General features: G+C 41.6%; 1 protein-coding gene across 2 annotated transcripts in view; it reads right to left on the bottom strand.

Moving 5' to 3' along the window:
- The window catches only part of EPHA4 (EPH receptor A4), a 161,606-nt gene that overhangs the window by 12,000 nt on the left and 127,995 nt on the right, over nt 1–21,611 (bottom strand). For both annotated transcript variants that reach the window (XM_008931215.3, XM_018080024.2), the window contains 8 exons: nt 15,501–15,625; nt 14,158–14,317; nt 13,010–13,121; nt 7,747–7,805; nt 6,845–6,958; nt 6,490–6,675; nt 2,499–2,560; nt 1,775–1,984 (listed from right to left, as the gene is read on the bottom strand). In XM_008931215.3, coding sequence (XP_008929463.1) covers nt 1,775–1,984; nt 2,499–2,560; nt 6,490–6,675; nt 6,845–6,958; nt 7,747–7,805; nt 13,010–13,121; nt 14,158–14,317; nt 15,501–15,625 — 1,028 coding nt within the window. The remainder of the gene's footprint in view (nt 1–1,774; nt 1,985–2,498; nt 2,561–6,489; nt 6,676–6,844; nt 6,959–7,746; nt 7,806–13,009; nt 13,122–14,157; nt 14,318–15,500; nt 15,626–21,611) is intronic.

A 21,611-nucleotide genomic window follows, 5' to 3' on the forward strand; every position in this document is an offset into this window, starting at 1 on the left:
AGAGATTTCTCCTTTTGTTTATGCTAATATGTAAGGTGTTTTTAATTGAGCTTTTGGTTTCCTGCAGTTCCATCTGGGGAATAACTTAAGCTGAACAAAGGTTTTCGGGTTTTTTCATTTGCTTTTATGCTTTTTTGATTAAGTTTGTTTTGGTAGTTTTCTCCCCAACAGCCTTTCAGATAGTTTTTATCCATAACTGAGTGCAGCATATGCATACTTAATGGTATATTGTTCTAGTATATCTCTCAAGTGTTTTATATGGACTTGTTCCAAAGCCAAGGGAAATCAAAAGGGGTCCTTCTCCTAGCTTCTTTGGCTTTTGCATCAGGTCCTTTGTGAATCAGGTTGTAGCAATATGTGCCTTGTGAGGCTATAGGATGCTCTCACTTTAATACTACTAACAAGAGCAGAACACACCATTCTCTTATAAAAGGCTGCTTTAAAAATTGCATTCTACTGCACTGTCTCTGGTTATGCAAAAGCTTTTATTCCTCCTTTCAGACATAGATGCATGGACATTATTTATACATGGTTGTTGTTCTAAAAATTGTCAATAAGCTCTTTATATTTAGCTGCTTGAGCACAGTGGAGTTAATTCAAATTTTCCTGATCCTTCATTACTGATACCAAATGAAGACAATGACTATAAAGCAAATGTCATTGATTCTCTTTAATTTACTCTTGAGAGCAAACATAATGTTGTATGTCCACTTGCTAAATTTAAAGGGAAGCTTTTTAGTCATTTCTCTCTTGCCCTTGTGTACTTGTCTAAACTCTAATTTCCCCGAATCTAGCTTTCAGATATCTGCTTCTTCCACTTGTCACCCTTATGAGTGAGAAAAAGCAAGGCTGGCCAGCATTTAATACTACATGAGTCTATCCTTCCCCATAATGAACTGTGAATCCATTAAAGGATGAGTGTTGGGATTAAACGGCAAGATCTGAGTGCTGCAAACAAACTCTGCACTGGAGAGAACAGATGGAGAATGGCAGATATTTAAAAATGAAGAAAATAAGCAATTAAAAAAGGAGACCTTATAAACTCTGACTTTTTTTTCTTTGCGTGCATGTTGATATCAGAGGTGTTGGTACAAAGACTGGTAATGACTGGGACGTTGTTTTGTGGCCAGAACTACTTGCATTAGCCCTATTCCACATGCAGCATATTAAAATGGATTTAGCAAAATGAGTTAACAGTGGGATGTTGAAATACAGATAAAATGGGAAAGAAACAAAAAATGGGAAAGAAACAAAAAATGGGAAAGAAACAAAAAATGGGAATGCAGGCCTCACACTATTCCCAGTACAAATTATTTACGTCAAATTTATGACTGGCTTCATGATGGGCAAGAGTGGATTTATATTTTTTTTTTTTTTTTGGTGACATGTTTTCACTTGCTGTATCAAACCTCAAGTAGGACTGGCCACTTGAAAACCATTAGGCACACTTGTAGATATCTGAAGGAACAGAAATCCAAGCTCTAATTTCCAGCATCAGATTCCTGTCATGCACTCTACCACGCTGAAGGAACCAGAGGAATACAGGGGTCACATCCTCGGAGAAGAAATACTGATGTGGCCACTGCTGTAGCAATAACACTACATCAATTTATACCAGCTATGGAGTCTGGGCCAATGTTTACTTTTAGGTTGTGCTATAAGTTTTCACTTGTGACTGAGATTATTTTAAAACAAACCACTGTCACCTCCCGCACAGTCACAAAACCAACACATAGGCAAGACAACCCACTGGACATTTTCTTTGCCTCCTTACCCGTGTGGTATAAGCTGCTTCAGGGTCATCTTCCAGGACCCGGGACATGCCAAAATCAGACACTTTGCAGACCAAGTTGCTGTTGACCAGGATGTTGCGAGCAGCGAGATCCCGATGCACATAACTCATGTCAGAGAGATACTTCATTCCTGAGCCAATGCCACGAAGCATCCCCACCAACTGGATGACCGTAAATCTGCCATCATTCTTCTGCATATGGGGAAAGGAAGAAAATCACAGAGCATTAAGCTAAAAGCTGCATTATTGCCATTGCTGAAACTGGCAAAGAGCATAGCTCTGGATTCCCATCTTCTCTCAATAAAATGCAATGTTATTTCCTCACTCTCCTGACGAGTGTCTATAATTCACCAGTAAAGCAAAAACCCAGAGCTTCTGTCACAGCTTCCAGTGATGCAGTTTGCAATGCATCTGGTTTTAATGAGCCTACAGCACTGCGATGCTTTCAAAAATGGAGCAAATCAAAAGCGGCCCCATTAAATATGCTGCTATTTTAAAAACTGCATTTATACTATATTCTCCCCCTTTATATTTATTCTGGTTTTTGATAGAAGCAACACCAGAAAACAGAATTTCCCAAGTACAGACATAATTTTTTTAAAACTGCTGAATTTTCAGTATCTTTCTGGGGGAGGAAAAAAAAAAAAGAACACCAAAAAATGTTTCCCAGTATAAAATCTCCTTAGCTTTTGAAGAAATCACTTACCCTGAGGAAGGCATCCAAGGAGCCATTCTCCATGTACTCAGTTATGATCATTACCGGTTTACCTAAAGTTCGCAGAAAGAAAAACACAATTCCTTGATGAACACCGATGTTAATGGGATAAAAATGGGTTGCACATGATTTTACTGCCAAGACACCTGGCTTACACAATCTAATTTAATTTGAAAAGCACCAAGCTTATGCCTCAGCTGTGGGGAGCAAGAGAAGAAATATTATAGGACAGAAACATTTAAAAGGCCCATCTGGAAGGTTAACCCTTTGACTGACTCATTGACAAGGTCTTTAACTAAAGTGGCTCCTGTTCTCTAAGGAATATATGAATTGACAATTGAGAGCTAAAAACCAAAGATCTGTTCAAACCTGACAAAAGTCTTTAGCGTAATTAAATTGTTTGTACACTAGAAAAACGGAATTTGTGAATGCTTTGGTCTCTCTGCCTCTTTTGAAAGATCAATGCTTTAAATGAGTTAGAAGCTGTCATGAGCTAGAAGGTATTCCAAGACAACTGGATTCAGGAATGAAAAATACAGGCTGTTCCTCTCAACTTTCTCTGTCCCAAATTTGTATTCCGTGTCTCTTGTTATTTATAAATGAGCCAAAGCCATTTGCCTCCTGAAGTCAACCCCAGGCTAAATGATTCAATGCACTGTGTCACATGTGGGGCACAGTGCTAGGCAGCACTCAGCTCCCCATGCTGCAACAGGAGCCAGGCTGGGCAACCTGAGGAGAAATGTCATGTCACTGACACAGGGATGCTTTCTAGGCACTCTCCTGCCCCAAACAGCAGCAAATACATAAATAATGCTTAATGTTGTCTTTAAGTTTTATAAAGGTCATACAATGCTGAAACTGAAAACACTTAGGTACGTCCAAGTGGCACTAGTTGTTCCTTGGAGTTAAATCATGCTGGATATTTGGAATACAGATACTTGTGGAAATAGGTCCAATAACATCTCAAAAGTGAGCCATGGGACAAGTACAGAGGTGACTTATCACATGTCGAACAGCAGAAGCCTGGTCCCAAGATGAGCACTGTTAAGCTCACCTGAAGTCAGGGGAGTGCCTGACAATCAGTGCTGTCTGACATGGCATCCCTTCCTCCCACTTATGCTTTACCTACAGGTATTATAGACTTTCTTCCTAAATAAAAGATGGTGTCCCAGAGAAGCTCAGCTTTTACTTCCTGGAGCAGCTCTGAATAAGGAAACATTGGGGAAAGAAGGTTTCAGTGGCCATGTCACCTAGACTGTAGATAGCTCCACTCTGTCTTGGCATGAGAGGTATCAGAATAACTCAATTTTTCTTTGCTTCTGTCACAAGCAAGTATTTGCTCCCAAAAAGCCATCTCTCAAAATTACCCTACCATGAAATGTTGCAGTATTTAAAGTTCCCCTAATAATTTCTACCTCAGTGTATCTTTCACCAAGATGCTTTTCTCCTCATTTGTCAGGGATTTCTGTTTTTGAAGTAACCTTTTTTTAATTAGAAAACAATATTCTACAAGGACTGTCTGTACTGAAAATTTTACATTTCACTTAGGCCAAGATCTATGTGCAATGCATCATTTATTTTACTCATCATTACTTATTTCACCTTTTTAGTCCCAACCTATCCTTTGCAGGTCTTTTACTATTCCTGCTTTTACTTCCCTTCCTGCTGATATCCAAACTCTTACTGCTTTGGTCCCATGCAAGCTGTCAATGAAATGCCAGCCTGGCAATGGAACCCTTTGTGATTTGCATGAACGCTGCAGAGAAGCAATGGTATTGCACAAAGCAAACTGCTCCAGATGAAGGGCTTAGTGACCTTGGCTGAGTACATTCTTAAGTAAAAGGATGTGATAAAACAACATTCTCCCTCTAATTCACCTTTGCAAGCATTCTTTGGTAGAAAGAGGAAGACCTCCAAGCAAATCTGCATATGGCAGTGTTTCATTTATCCTTTGCAACTGTGGCACCAACCCTTCCACTGAACAAATACAGCTAAATGAGTTTTAATTAACCTTCCTCAATCAAAAGATACTATGTCAACGCAGAAGGGAAGAAAGTGAGACTCTTTCAGTGCATTAACATGTAATTTCATTACTCGGGCACTTCTTTAGCAGGGGAGGGGGATAGAGAGCGGAGGGAGAAGTTACCATCAGTGAGTCAATTATTAAAGTACTTGACTAGCAGCCAATAATTTATTCATGGTTTTTTTGCTGCCTCTCTCAACCCCCATCCATACCACTATTTATCTCACATTTTAATTTTCAGTTTATTAAATGCATTCATTCATCACAGCATTCAGAAAACCTAGGGAGAAATTGAGACAAATGCCTCCTTAAGTAGCCCTGTTTACCCGCCAGCCCAGCTCTGAGGTGACGGAGCCGGCTCGCTCGCTCACCGTGAGCCAGGGAATGGAGCGTTCCCGGGTCAGGCCACCACCTCCTCGGTGAAAATTCCAAATCATTTTAATTCACTGACAACTGCATTATGCAAATGCACACGGTCATTTATAACTGCTAGAGCTGTAGCAGCTCAGGGGGTTCCAGCCTTGGTGGGATTTCAACATAAAGATTCCTCCGTTGCCTTTTTTTTTTTTTACAGGGGTGCTAAGAAAAATCACTGTCTGTAGCAAACACGGTGGCCTGATCACAACCTCCCTCCCCTTTCCTACAACAACAACACAGAGAGAGACTCAGCCCTTCCACATTTAAACAGAGTACTGTCTTTTAATTTTAGGTTTGAGGGAGGGACAAAATTAGTCCAAACTGCTATTTGCCTTGAAAAGCAAACTGCCACACACTGTATGAGCCATTTTCAACAACTGAGAGGAGGCAGAGCAGGAGAGAGCAACACAAAGAAGCAAGGTTAAGATTTCCAGAAACACAAATGGCAGAGTAAATATCCAGCTCTCACTGACATTCAAGAGAGACAGGGTTTTACAGTGGTATTGATGGCTTTGACAACTCTCTCTGAGAAATACTTTGTGCTTCTAGCAATACTTTTTAACTTTTCATCCATCTCTAATTTCAATTCCTCACGCTATTAATAGCCTGCATTCACATTCACCATGTACACCATCAGATGAAGAAGGTAAGCTTCACAAATTCCACTCTGACAGCAGCTCACAAGATCACTGTCTGCTTTCTTTGTACCCTAAGCATGAGCCCCGACATCCAAAGGGTCTTTTAGGATTAGCAATCAGTGCCAGGCTTTGCCAACATGCTACCTAGGGCAGTCAGAGCAGGGACAATAACTACATCATCACAGTGGCACCTTATCAAGTCAGACCCAAGCACCGCTGTCTCACAGGTGTATTTTCAGTTCTAGCCCAGACAGCACCTAGTAAGTGCTGTCACTCTCTAAGGCAGAGTTCATGGCACAGTGAGTGCTAACAGACTTAAAAAAAACCCAAACCAAACAAACAAAAAGATCGGCCAGGTAAATTCTGCAGAGTGAAATCATCACACCTGTATATCAGAGAACACAAATAAGCAGGTTTCCCACTAAAATAGCCCACTTCATTTCAAAGGCTTGCTCCTTACATCTGTGCTTTGTACCTTAAACATACGACTGTGAGGTTTGTTTTGGTATTTTTCCCCCAACCATTTTGAATTCTTTGCTCACCATCTGCTTTTGCCTATCCTGTAACAATCAGCTCAGTCTAGCAAAGATGTAAAAGATGCCTGCTTGGCATGGCAAGAAGGGGGGGAAAAAAGCCAACCTCTGCAGTATTAATTCCCCCTACAAAATCCTGTACAAGCTGCCTACAGATAGAGTATCAGTTGAAACCGTAAACCCATTTATAGCTGACAACAAGATTAATGACTTGTCCTGCACTGATTTCCTCCTATTAGCTATCAGTGGATCTGTTCCATCTGTCATTTTATGGGAAAGAGGGTAAAAAAAAAAAAATCCAGCACAGACAACACAGACTTAATTTCTCAGTGACTTCCAAATTGGACTTGTGATGAAAATGACCTACTTACATTTAGTAACTACGCCTTCCAAGTGGATGATATTGGGGTGGTCAAATTGTCCCATGATACTGGCCTCACTCAGGAAGTCTCTCCTTTGTTTATCAGTGTAACCAGCTTTTAGAGTCTTGATAGCAACACAGATCTCTCTTTTTCCTGGTACTTTGAGACGTCCACTGCACACTTCACCAAACTCCCCTTAAGGAAAAAGGCATAATCATGAACAAGAAGCATGCACTTGTGTTGTCAAACTGTTATGTCAGTGCATTTGGGGGAACTGTCATACAAAAATTACAGGATCACATTTCCTAAAAGCAAATTTAAAAGTATATTTACAGAAAAAAATTGTAAAAGTGCTGGCACTTACCCACACCAATAACTTTTTCAATCTTTATGCAGGAGGCATCGATTTCTTTGGCAAATTCCCTCACAGCTTGGTTTGGATCCTCATATGTAAAAGGATCCACATATGTTCTAACACCTGCAAGGCAGAAATGTTTTATTTGAAGTCACTGATCTACATGCTGCTGAACACAGAACATATGAGACTGAAGCCTTAATGATATACAACAGCAAAGAGAGTGTACAATAAAAATGTACTGTAAGCCAGGAATGACTGATGAAGGCAGGAAGGACTTAATGTATTTTTCCCCCCAGTGCAATATTTTAAAATGTAAACATTTAATAGTTCCCAATATTGATGTAAGGAATCAGGTTTTTGCCAATTAATGAGCTTCACAAATCACTGCCATCACTAACAGGCCAATCACCTGTCTATGGATTTGTGAGACTAAAACACATCCCATTTTTCCTGTGGAAGCCAGGAAATTCTGAGCTCAGGTCCTGGGCTTGGTACCTGGATGACTGAGATGGAAGTAACAATAGGATTGATTCGGTGCTGGGAAAAAGGCAGCAAAGTTCACATTCTCTTTCCTGCAGTATTGCCTCTGGCCCATTCAAAAACTTTTTAAGCAGAGTATTGTGGGGAGAAATCCTGCCTAAATATCAGGCCAAGAACAGGTATCTTTCAGTACCAAGGAACAACGAAAAAATTTGATAAACCTTTCTCCTGTCTGCACTCTCAAAATGTTTTAGCCAGATACTTCTATTTTCCCCATTATTAAAGTAGTTTGGAAGCAGGATGTTCACAAGAGATGAAACAAGAAACATATTCATCTCAAGAGGAATGTGATCCCTTATTTCCCAAGCATCAGAATGTGGGACGTGTTTTATGACAAATCAAAAACCCCAAGCACCACGGCCCTTTACCTTGGTTCAAATGTTTCTCCTCATCTGCCTCTTGCTTAGCCTTGCTGTACTTACTGCGCCTGTCAGAACAAAGCAGAGCATTAGAGTTCAAATAAGTATCTCACCCTGAGACAAGCTTAGTTGTCCTGACTTGCTGAGACTTGAGCTGCTGGCACCTGCCACAGCCCGTGACACAACACACAACACACACCAGAGGTGCAGGAGGATCCTCTCCTCACACTCCTCTAAGTGTTACAGGCACCAACAGAGCATCAAGGGAAGCACAAACCTACTTGCATCTCCACATTTAAAGAAAGAAAAGAATATGTGCATTTCGGCTGCTTTTTCTTCAAATGTGCATTTGCAACTGAGGAGCCAAATTTGCTTTTTAGCCCTGCCACATCAGGATTTAAACGCTACAACAGAGGTGCTTGACTGATTTTCAAACGTAATTAGGCAAATGCCAATATCAATATACTTATTTAACTGCAAACTTAAACTGGAAACAAGTCTCCACACAGAAATTGGAATCTCAGCAAAAAAAAAATCCCCACCAACCCTGACCATCAACAATGCAGATCCCAAGGATTTTTTTTCATTCTTTTAATCACTGTATAATTAAAGGGGCTGACGAGCTCCTGATGGCAGAGCTCCTCTACCAACCCTCTGAGTCAGAGACAATAATGTAGTATAGTATGTTAATTCTATGGATTACTACTTCTACATTTACACCCATGATATTGTATCTAGTTATGAATTTAATTAGTTCAGCCTTAAACTTCAATGAATAAGTAGCATTAAGAAAAGTTAATACAGGAGGTTGGTCCATTAGGGAGGATATTGAGGAGTCAGCTCTGCCATATGTGCAGGGATTTGAAGTTCCCCTGCATCTAATGGTATGTAGATGTCAAGATCTGCTTTGGGCTTTTACCCATCCATCACTGAATGTTCAGAATCAAGCATAACAACAGACACTGCTGTAGAGAAGGGCTTACTCTCAGTTTGCCTGTTCCTATGGAAATCCAAGTCTTCCAGTGTGTCAGACCCAGGTCAGCTAACTGGCAAGAGTCTGGGGTGGAGAGAAGAGGGAAGGCAGAAGCAGAAACCAAGCCTGGAGAAAAGGATGCAACACTGGTACTGGCTGCAACGTGCAGCTGCTGCCTGGAGTGGGGCAGGAGATGACTAGACATGCCAGGGCTACAGGGGTGAGACAGGCTGAAAACAGTGAATAAGGAGAGGAGGGAAACGGGAGCAGGTGAGACAAAGACCTATGGGGAGATGTGAGTGTAAAGGGGTCAAAACACTTGCAGATAACTGGAAGAAAATACATGACTGAGAGCCCTGCTTGCAGCTAATCTTCATGAGTTTCACCATACCCCTCCCATCAGCAAAACCCTTCTGCCCTTTAGCAAAAAGTATCCCACTTCCACCTCTGCACCTGCCCTGTGGGGAATGGCAGCTTCCCAATACTGTCAGCTGGGAGGCCACCTCCCAGCCTTTGGCTTTGCAGTCAGTGCTGGGTGTTAAACACACTATGTCAATAATAAAAAATATAAATTAACCATGAAACGGAAAGAAAAAAAAAATCCTATTTGACATGTGAAGACTAGCTGACCTTTGAACTAAGCCTGACAGCTCCCAACATTGACAGGACTTGTGTTCAGACAGAGAAAGCAGGTACACATCCAATCATAAGCCCTTGGGAGCTTCTTTTCTTGATAAAAATCATTGAAACACAAATGGCTCCAAATCACAAGAGCATTATTAAAAACCACACTGGATCCAAACATCATTTAAACCATTTAATTTGCCCCAGAACTCGTGTAACAGAGCTGAGTTAAACAATAGGATGATGTTCTGCTCCCAGTTACTGAACTGAGTAAGGCAGAAGAGGTGGCACAAATCTCACTCAGTGTCACATGGGATCAGGTCAGTTAAGGGGACTGCAGAGATGGTTTCAGGTATTACACAACTTCTCTCAGAGGAAAGAAAAAAAGGTGGAAAAAAAAAGAATTCTGCTTTTCAATCAGGGCCTTTCAAATTCATTTTATTAATGTTCAGGCACAGGTGGGAAATACGAAATGCAAAAAGGTTTTGCACGAAAGCATTTTAAGTATGAAAAAAATTCTCTTTATCTTATTTATAAAAAGTACAAGCACCCTAACAACAGATTAAAAAATAACCTTCCCCCACGAAAACCCAAAGACATGCAAAAAGCGAAGGGAAACAAAGGGATTACTGTTCAAGCAATATAATTGTAGCTTATTAAGTTTAAATAATACCTTCCAAACTAACTACCTACTTCCACTTCTCCCTGTGTCACCTGTTGACCTCTCCTGCCTGGCTTTGGGCAGGACACTGCTGTGTGCCATTGTCCCCAAGAGCAGCCCAGGAGTCCTGCACCACGGGGCACAGGGGCTGGGGCTGCCTCTGGGGCAGCTCACCTGAGTGGCAGAAGGGAGCCTTTGTCACAGATTTGAAGCCCGTAATTACAGGGATTTTGGCAGCGGTGATTAAATAGCCGGCATTCAGGAAAAGAACACAGAAGCTTTCAGAAACTGCAGGGGTCAGAGGCACAGGCAGAGCTACAGGTGGGGGCCGGTGATGAAGAGGAGGTAACAACGCAGGGTATTAACAGGCACTGAGGTGAAACAGCAGGGCCCTGGCGCCACACTGCTGCTCCCACCTCCTCCTCCACACACCAAAGAGGGGCTGGGGGTGCTCCTGGCTGGCAGAGCACCTGCTCCAACACCACCAGCAAAAGGTGGGCAAATGCATTCACCTGTTAGTGGAGCAGAGATAAATCAATTTATCAGCTGGAAGAATTTCCGACAGAAATTTCCAGATGCCCAGAGGACCATCCTACTCCACTCAAGTCCTTTGATAAAGTGTCTCTGTTTTACACTTTCTCGAATCCTCTACAACTCTATTTGAGATACCATAATTTCCCTCAGCATTCCTGCAGAGCAGGGTTTAGGAACACCCATGCCACCTCCTGCACGCTGCTCTGTGGATGTGCCCATCCAAACCTCGGTAACTTCAAACCAGCATTAGGCAGATTAGTTCTCACATTAACACAAACGCAGTGGTCGCAGGACAGAACCAAACAGCTTGAGCTGCCTGAAGGCAAAGTCCTTTGACAAATTCTGCTGTAAAGATGAATTTTGGGATTTGAACAATGTCCTGAAAAAATATGATACCAAATTACTAGTAATAGCCCAGTGTTCAAAAGTGAGCACCTACAGCATATGCCCAGTTCCCACATTTGGCTTGTGGATGCACAGAGGCCATGTCTGCAGGCCAAAGCATGGGTTTGATTGTACAAATATGACTTTTAGGTCATGGCTAGATTACAAAACCTCCTCATGGGGACTCTGTGAAACAGAAAAGCTTGTTCTCATCTGAAGTAATTTGGGAACAAAGTATAATTATTTTGCTATTAACTTCTGCTGGTGCAGGAACATCATGAAATATCCCCAAAGCCCACACCTCTAAATGACATTGGTATAGTGGTTAAAATCATTAGAGTAACAGTGAATATTAAAGTAGATTCTGTTTATTGAGAGCTACTTCCAGCGACTGGAGAGCTGTGTATTGAGGAGGGCTATTAATTAGCAAGGCACTATGCATTAGTATGCACAGAGCAGTTTCACTGTCCCGGTATTTCATTCATCTTACTGTGTATGTCTTTCCCCTTCCACGGCCTCTCCAAGAGCTACCAGTGCGGAGCCACGGGACATCTCAGAGCCCGTGGCCACCAGGGTACTTTTATCTCCATTCCCACCAGTGCCTGGACCAGCCTTTTGTCCCTACTGCCCAGGTGCTCTTTGTGGTGCCTTTGTCTGGGCTGCACTCGAGTGGGCAGAGATAACCCAGCAGACATTCTGAGCGGTGAGGGGACCTGTCTGAGATCAGCAGGTCTGTCAGTACCTGGCTCCAGGCAGCCTTTGCTCTGACAGCTTTATGGCCGATACTAACGAGAATCAATATGAGGGCAAGGGGTTGACAGTTCATTTTCTGAAGAGTGATCCATTGAGGGCCGATCACCGAGCAGTGTTTATCAGCCTTGGGAAGAGACATTTTTTTATAGGGGGAGGAGGGGGAGGGATCATCTCAAAGTAGCTCGACAGGCTCAATTCTCCAAGGTGGCGACTCATAATTAGAAATCCAATGTATCCTGCTATCAATCCTGCCTTAAATAATAAAATGATCAATAAAAGCAGAGAGGAGATTAAGTCATCAAGCTCAGTGATGCTATTTGCTGTTTCAACGGCTTTTAATAAACCTGTCTCTCTGCATCACATTTTCATATGTTCTGCTCTTCTTTCTTCTTGCCAGCATGGAGGCTTTGAGTTGAACACCCACAGAAAACTACCACAATGCATGTCAACTTTACAGATATTACAGTCATAGTCACTTAACTGCTCTCTAGGACGATTTAAAAAGAGCAAATCAAGAGGAATTTATGCACATTTACAGCTGATGTCATTAAACTGACCAACAGAGACTGACAAAACGTGCATCCCTCAGATCCTGGGCTTCAGATGCAGTAATGATACAACCAGTTTTATCTCAAAATTACACTGAAGCAAGATCACGCTGATCTTTTTAAATGAGACTGAACACAAAGATGAAGACAGAAACACTCACACTGTGTTTCTGCTACACTGTCCTCCCACTCACAGGATTGTTCCTGACGCCTAGGTTGAATCTGGGAGAATGAACAAGTACTTGGTAGAAGATTATAGTGCTGCTTTGATGAAATAAGCATCGATCCAGTCTGCTGTGTTACTGCATATGATGCTGAATGACTGTGCCTTCCATTTCACAGTCATATCCACTCACACAGGAAGGACTAACCCAAAAGACTAATGCAAACTCATACAGACTAACACAAAATCACAAGCATAGCAGTCTGATGGCTTAGTTCACAACAGTGCCGTTGTTTACTCTCTATCAGGAGTCAGTCCAAGGAAATCTACTGTACCCATACCCATTAAACTTAACTTGAAATTACAGTAACCACAAATCTCTAGCTGGCTTGCTTCTCAATGCCAGTTATTGGAATCAGCTTTGCATTTGAAGGGCAAATAGAGCTGGAACTATTGCCATTACATCACATGCTGCTTGGTACTAATGTTGAGAAGATCAAAGCTACATGGGAGAAGGCTTGTAATGCAAATGTACTGTTTATGATGCTAATCAAAGAATTTAGCTTTGTTTGGAGGAGACAAAAAGCTCCCTGATGAAAGAAAAAGAGGGAGAGAGAAGCTTAAGTTCTTACCTCCTGCTGATGACAAAGGCTGCAATGAGAATGACCACAAGAACAACACTGCCAGCCACTGAAACAAGAAGCACTGTGGGATTGGTACCATCACCAATGATGGGGGAAGGAACTGAAAACAGAAGAGGGAGCATTAGTGTCAGACGCTCTCAAAAAATCAACCTAGGTAGCACTCAGTGAGCTTTCTGGCTTGTGAAGGCAGTTTAAAGTAGCACTCAAATCTACTTTCAGGCCTTTATTATATAGTAATTTGATACAATTTTCCAACAGGGTGCTAATGAGCTGAAGACATGATATTTGATAATAATTTGGGGAACTGAAGTTCACTGGGAACTCCTTCTCTCCTTCAGAGCTCCTCAGAGGTATAATGGCTAATTTTTTTTGCCTTTCTAATTGCTTTCCACACTTCTTTCCTCCTCCTTTTTCCCTCAGTGGGGCCAGATGATCACTCCCCAGGCTGACACAAAGAGAGTAAGTTATTTTAAAATGTCTACCCTCTTCCTGCTGGATTGATTACTTTCAGTTGTTCACATCCTGAAGGATGTTGCCACTAACTGGCATGACCTTAACTTGATTTAAGCAGACCTGTATGTCCAAAATAAAATAGGCTTGGTCACACTGTCTTCCTGCCACAGAAAAGCAAACATTCTGGGAGCTAAATTTGCACATTTCCTTGAGCAAAGTGAAAAGCTCTGCTAACAACATAATTCAAACATTCTTGTCTTTATATGACTGCCTAAGGAAAAGTGCAAACACGTCAGCTGATGTAGGACACCTAAATAATCTATATCAATAGCTTCCAAAGGGGAGTAACAGGGTTCTATTCTCCTTGAAATAAGATATTCCAGAAATGTGCAGAAATCTACATTTACAGAAAGAAAAATCTCTCAAGCATCAACGGCTTCCAAGTGTTCACAGGGTGCATGTTTCCTTAAGCCATGCTGAATCTAGAATACAGCATATCCAAAGAGATGTCTTGGGTCAGATTCATGGCATCACAACCAGCCACATGGCCACAGAAGAACATTTGCTCAGAACAGGCACACTGCAGTCCAACCATCCAACAGGAAGCTCCCAACACACAGCTCAGTTACATCTGCACTCTTCGCTCAAGGAAAAGCAGAGGAATTCAGTGGGCCTGTCGTTACCTGTGTTGGTTGTGAACTCAAAGGGTCCGCTGAAGTCTCCGTACCCTGCTGCTGTCCTGGCCCGCACGTGAAACACGTATGAAGTGAGGGGGTTCAGGCCCTTGATGTCCGTGTTCCTGGAGGCCGTCTTCACAATGCGGTAGCTGCGCTCGTTTTGGTCCTGCCAACAAGAGAACACAGTGGTGATCCAGTAAAAACGCCTCGCTGCGCCATGAACCATGGAACCCCACTTCCTTGCCAAAGCTGTCATGATGAAAAAATATGAGTTAACAATGATGGAATTCTCAAAATATGTCCTGAGGGCTCCTGCTGTTGGCCTTGCTCAATACCCCTAGCACTGCGTGCTGCGTGGAGCTCTGAGCAAGCCAAAAAAGGATGATGAGGCGGTAGGTATGATGCTCATATATCACTGATTATTTAAGAAATCACACAATGAAAACCTTTGGAAAACAGCCAAGAGTTCAAATAGAATCGTCTTGATGAACAAGCACATTTTACTCACACATGCTGGCACTTTCTTTTTCTTCCTACCAGCCAAAAGCCACATAAAAAAATTGATTAAAATATTTTAAGAAAGAAAAGACTTAGAAAACGTCTTCCAGAAAGTCCAATCTTAAAAATTGTTCTATTTTTGCCTGGGAAATCCATCAGAAAATGTAATAATCTAGCTTGTCTGCAAATCAGATGCCTTTTTCTGTGTGTGTTAGGAAAGCAAGTGATTATAAAAAAAATTTTGAAGCATGCATGTGCATATGAGAGACAGCGCACACAAGCAAGAGCAGGTAATTGTTCTTTTTTGCAGAGAACCTTCAAAGAAAATAGCTCTTTTCATAATTCCATACTTGAGAAGTTATTTGGAGGAATAACATCTCCCTCTGACTTGAAAAGTATGAAGAATGTAATTTTCTTTCCTTGTTCTCTACTAAAAGCCAGCCAGTCCACACTATCACTCTAAGCAGAAGCTATCGGCAAACAGATCTTATTATTATGACTTTGTTATATACTTCATTATTATACTTCTGTCTATGAAGTAAAGCTAATGTCTCACTTCTGCCCGACATTATTGATTCTCATTATAAATATGATTGCTACAAAAGCTCAGTTCCTAGGTAGGAAAAAAAATAACCAAATAAACTCACACCATACAGCTGGAACAGCCTATGAGTTTTATTCTTTCAAGCAAGCATTCCAGTGCATGAAATCCTTAATTGGATTTTATTAAACTGAATCTATTTGGTTTCAAATGACAGAATCCTATCTGGAAATAAAATGCAATGGAATGAAGTATAAATCTCTACCCAAACCCAAAGGAAAATCCTTGCTTCGCCATTTTTAAACAGTACCTTTTCATAATATTTGACTTCATACTCCAGAATGACTCCATTTGGCCTGTCAGGTTCCAGCCAAGCCAAGGCAACACTGTGCCTTGTTATCTCTTTAGCCTGGATCAATGCAATTGGGGACGGAGCTGCCAGAAGGAAAAAAAAAAATATAAGCAATAATTTAGTCTTAGTGAGGAACATGTATTTTTAATTGTAGCTTTCACAACATGAGCACTTTCAGAAAACGTGTTTTTCTTGCAGGGCACAGGGAGGAGACATTAGAAGCATTAAATATTTTTCCTGTTTTCTCTAACAAAATTATATTTAATCCTCTCTAATAAAGATTGGGTTTGGATTCTGGACAATACTAGATAGATGGATTTTCAAGTAACAACCCAGTTATCTAAACACTGCAATGTTCATGATTCCCAAGTACAAACCTCTGTAAGAGATAAAGGTTCTAAAAGAATCTGTCTTATTTTTGTTGTTTGCCAGGCACAGCGCATAGACTTGTACTTTTGTTTTGGTCTACAGTGATTCTCCTCTTCCATCTCCCAAAATTAACCGATGTTATTTCATTAGCTATTTACTTTACAGGAACTATGAAATTCCTGAGGTTCCAATCTGGTTTTCTCTAAAGTTGAGAAAATATTGCCACTGAATTAAGTAAGACCAGAATAAAGGTGGATACGTATGAATTTGGACCCTCCCATTAAACCCAGGAAACTTGTATTTCAAGAGTCTGAGCCAATTTGTGCCTCCTAACTTGCCTTGCTTACGTCACAGTCTGTGAGCAGTCCCTGGAGAACGGGAAGCTCAGCACCCAAGGGCCAGATTGTGGCTTTGATATCTCCTTCCCAGCCAAAAGATACCAGAGATTGGGCCATTGTGTACCAAACTGGCATCACCTGACCCCGTCCCACGTGGCGCTGTATTGATGAAATGAATAGAAAAAGCAGGATTGTACTGCCAAGGGTAAGGGCTGCAGGATTTTTGGAAAAACTCTACCTAGCAACAAGCTAAACTCCAAAATCCTTTAAACTGTATCTGTGTCAGTAATAAGGGCTGCAACGATGAAGATAATGGAAAACATGTCTTTGTGCACCCTGCACTGTCTATAGAGCCCCTGCTAATGCTGAAGTTCAGGTTTCTGACTGGCTGGAGGACAATGCCTTCTCCTTTGCCTGTGATAGCAGCAGATTCATGGCTGCGCTGGGGAACGGGTTTTCTGAAGATTTATGAACCCGGCTGCCCCTTTCTTGCTGTTGTGTTGCTGTGTGGTCACGTCTCTAGCCAGCTGTTATCAAGCTCTTTTGATGCTGACAATAGCTGGTATAAATGGCGGAGTCTCCAGGGACAAAAAGGGACATTCATGAAATTTTTAATCTTATCTAACAAAGCTGTCCTGTATAACCAGAGATTAGAGGTCTTCCTAAATTGAATATATTTCTTCTTTTGTCCCCTGATGCTGTAGCTGCTCTTTTTTTTCCCCCTTTCCCTTTCTTTTTGTTTCTTTTTCTACCCTTAACTTTGGGATGACGATCCATGAAAATGTTGGAGAGTAAAAAGTATCCTTGAAACAGGTATCCTTGAAAACTATCAAGAAAGACAAATAAATAAAACACTCACTATAAATGAAAGGAAAATTGAACGTTGAAAGCTTCAAGCCTACTTGACCATATCAGACAGTTCTGATGGAAGTGAAAATAACCAGTAGACACTGCACAGTCACAAAAGGGTGTCTCCTCTTGATGTGAAACCATCAGGGAGCTGCTTCCCGATTTACTATTTGACAGTTTGGCATCTCTGTTAGAAATGCCTCCAGAACCTTTATCTCTTTTTCCTTGTCTGTCTCTCACATGCAAAGGCAAATACTGAATGACAGAGGAGACTATAAACACAGCCAACAGGGAGGATCCAGGTGTGCTCCATCAAATTAGATATGTGGCATGACTGAGAACCTGCTTAATAACCTCACAGTTCCTCAACAGAGAATCAGACTTTTTTTCTTCCCCTCTGCAGTAAGAATACTGCTCAGCTAATAAATTAGAAATCAGATTTGTTACCCTAAAACACACACGTGCCCATTACTGACAAACCAAGCGGAGAGAAATCTGCTTAGTTAATCGGTGCCTCATGCAGGGCAGACAGGCAATTCTTTTTACCAAGAATCTGTCACTTACACTGGTCTGACCTCAAGAATTGTAGAGAGAAAGTTCACTTTCTTTCCTTTATCCTCTTTTTAACCTCCTTGGTTTCCCATTTCTTTTCTGCAGGCATCTATATTGGAATTTAGTGAGTCCTTCAATACTGGGCTGGTAAGTGCTGTATGAAAACACATTTCTTTCCTACTGTAAAATGGCTATTTGCAGCAGAGGAATTTATATTAACTAATGCTGCTTGTGAAAGATGCTTAGCTTTATATAGCATAACAAGTGCTTTCTATGTCTCTCACAAATGGACAGCTGATCTTATGCACTACACCATACTGGAATGAGCAACACACTCCTGACCTCTAGGACACAAAGAAGACTTGTACATCAATTCCTTTGTTATTCCTTATAATTTTAATAATGGCCCTATTTTTTCCTTCCTGTCTTTTATGTGTAAATTCATCCTCCTCAACTTTTAGTCTCTTCTTTTGTCCTGGATTCTGCAGATGAGCAATTTGTTTCTGAGTGTGTTTTGACTGTACATCCCGTCTCTCCATATGCTATACAGAAATCCTAGGAATGCCAAAGTCCAACTATAAGATGAAGTACCCAAATTGCAAGATGCTGTCCAGGAGCTGTCTGACATCTCTGCAGCACAGACCTACAATGGTCTATGCAACAGGATGGCGACCGGCGGCAACTGGGCCCAGAACCCACAGGGAGCACTACAGTTACCCCACTGCATGGATAAAATCCTAAGTTACCAATTCCCTTTTATTTCTGCAAATAGCCCTACAAATCAGGTTTATTTGTTTCCTTGTTTTTCAGGATCCTGCGCAGTTGAAAGACTGGACTCCTGGAAGAACAGCAAGTCAGGGTCTCCTTGCACAAATATTATCAAAGGGCACAAGAGTCTGGTCAGTAGAGTCCAGGACAAGGACGACATTGCCACTGCCAGCTCATCATAGCACTCCAGGGAACAGTCACAGCCTTCTGGGTGAGCTTCTGCAAAATATCTACATTCTTTGCTCTTCTCCCTTTTGCCTTTAAATTGCCTCTGATGTGAAGATAAATACGTAAGGTTGTAAAACGATGCTTTGATCATGAGCAGAATAAAAGACACAATCTTCTCTTATATGTGCATGGACATTATCAGGGGCTCATTAGACACACACACTCCTACATAAAACACATTGAGGACAGCTTGACCAAAAAGAATAATGCACACAATTAAGATAGTCACAATAAGATCCCATAATACTTACGGAAGGGAATAGGATATCACTTTTTCTTTCACTTTTTGCACTTTCATCCACCCTACTCCCTGATATTTGGAAAGGAACAACTAAGCAATAACTTGTTTCTCAATCACCACTGCTTACAACAGCAAGCTTTCTGCCACACGTGCACAAACTGCACATACCAAGAACCAATTCTACCAGAACGGCCCATTTAACACAATGATGAGGTATTTTGATGCCTAAGAAGGGGTCCCCCCTTGAACAAAAGCACCAAGTGTAACTTTCCCGAGTTCAAAGCTCAGCAGTTCCTTTCCCTTAAGAACCCCACTCCCTACTGATGTGAATGTTGCAATTTTCTTTCATCTACTTCCTCAATAACCTGCCATTAAACACCTACTAGTAGTTTTATTACCTCGATTCTGAGCTTGCGGCCTACAGAGAGAGAAAGAGCACAGATGTACTACAAAAACTTCACCCAAATGCCATAAAGCCATATCCCAAGGCTAGTGAGTGCTGAATTGTAACAGTTTTGAGGCACTTTAAAGGATGGCAGAGGCAAAGTGTCAGTTTTTCATTACTGGTTCAAATTGGGGGGGGAGGAAAAAACAGGAAATAAATAGATGCAATAAAGTCTCTGGCATGTAGGCATCCATGAGTGAAAACAGCCCTTTATAAAACTACAACACATGAGTACTCAGATATCAAAGATACACAATGCCCAGTGTTTTATTGAAGATGCCTTCTTACCCACAGCAGGGTTTACTTTCCACTCCCCATGATTTGAATTTAAATGGATCATGTTTACTCAAGGGGTCTTTCACTGACTGAAAAATATACCCACAGTTTGTACATTATCTCAGCTAAATTCAAATAACATATTTAAATTTAATTACTTGAAGCTTAGGGGTTTTCATGCTTTTCTTTATTCCCTCAATTGCACACAACACTTATTTGTTCTTATCAATGGCTATGCGCTTTGTCAAGCATCAAAATTAAATGCTTGAAAGCACTAATGATGTTACTGTGATTAAGGGTTTTTACCTTCCAGGGTAGATACTAAAAGCCTTCTCCATTATTAATTACTTAAAAAAAAAAAAGAAAAAAGAAAACAAGATTTCTGAGAATCTAACACTGAAGAAAAGTCCTCTTAGAAATCAAAACAAGACAATAAAAAGTCTTCCATTAAAAGATTTTCTCTTGATTAGGACACAACATATATAAGGGAACCTGGCACATTTCAGGTTTTCTATTTGACTATTTACCTTGTAACATTGTGGGAGTTTACATGTGATTTTTTTGAATTATATTAGCAAATAATCTCACAGCAGGAAAAGCATATGCAACACAGAAAATCAAATATCGTTTAAATCATTTCTAAAGGCAACATTCTTTAGGCCACATTCTGATAATTTTATTCATGTAAGAGAGCAACCTAATCTACGAGCTGTCGCACTGAGTTGAAATGAAGGGAAGGGAGAAGTATCCAGCCCTGTTTAGTTACATGTACCAGAATAAATTAAAAAGAAGGCAGCTCCCTTTCACAGAACCACAGAACTTTTAGGGTTGGAAGGCACCCCTGGAGATCCTCTAGTCCAATTCCCCTGCCAAGGCAGGGTCACCTGGAACAGGTGACACAGGAACACATCCAGGTAGGTTTGGAATGTCTCCGGAGAGGGAGACTCCACGACCTCCCTGGGCAGCCTGTTCCAGTGATCTGCCACCCTCAGTGTAAAGAAGTTCTTCCTCATGTTGAGGTGAAACTTCTTGTGGTTTAGTTTATGGCCAGTGCTCCTCACCCTGTCACTGGGCACCACTGAAAAGAGTCTGGCACCATCCTCTTGACACCCCTGTGAGGTATTTCTATGTATTGGTAAGATCCCCTCTCGGTCTTCTCTTCTTGAGACTAAACAGGCCCAGTTCCCACAGCCTGTCCTCATAAGAGAGATGCCCCAGACCCCTTATCATCTTTGTGTAGCCTCCACTGAACCATCTCCAGTAGCTCCTTATCTTTCCTGTACTGAGGAGCCCAGAACTGGCCACAGCACTCCAGATGTGGCCTTATTAGAGCCGAGCAGAGGGGCAGGATCACCTCTCTCGACCTGCTGGCCACACTCTTCCTGATGCACCCCAGGATACCATTGGCCCTCCTGGCAGCAAGGGCACACTGCCAGCTCATAGTCAACTCGTCATCCACCAAGATTCCCAGGTCCTTCTCTGCAGAGAAGGATTTCCTAAAGTTCTGCTTCCTGTTGTCCCTTGGGCCTTTTATCCACTCCTCTCTCCTGTCCAGTCGGAAGTGCTCCAGTTTCTGAGGAACACCACCCCTCTGCTCCAAGTATTCCTGGTAAATGGCTTTGCAAACAAAGGAGAATGCACTTTAGCAAGACCGCATCTCCAAACATATGCAAAGCATATGCATAAGCCATGCACGTACATCAGGATAAGCAAATGAAAGCCTTCTGCACATGTGAACTGATGTGCACACACAGATTAGATGTCTGCACGTCTGAAGAACAGAGCCAGAGTTTGGCATTCCTGCTCCTCACTGCCAGTACGACAGCTACGCCTTTCTCTGAGGGACCTGCCAGAGTCTGCGGGCTGGATGTGCACTTTAAAAATTAACCACACGCATATTTAGGGTTTTTTCATTATTCCCTCTGTATAAGTGGAGCAAACATTTGTACTAGTGATGATTGGGCCAGGTTAGGACTTGGACAAGGATCTAGAGGCCTGATTGC

The sequence above is a fragment of the Manacus vitellinus genome, unplaced genomic scaffold, assembly GCF_001715985.3.
Source record: "Manacus vitellinus isolate BGI_N305 unplaced genomic scaffold, ASM171598v3 scaffold_49_pilon, whole genome shotgun sequence".
In the NCBI taxonomy this organism is placed as follows: Eukaryota; Metazoa; Chordata; class Aves; order Passeriformes; family Pipridae; genus Manacus; species Manacus vitellinus.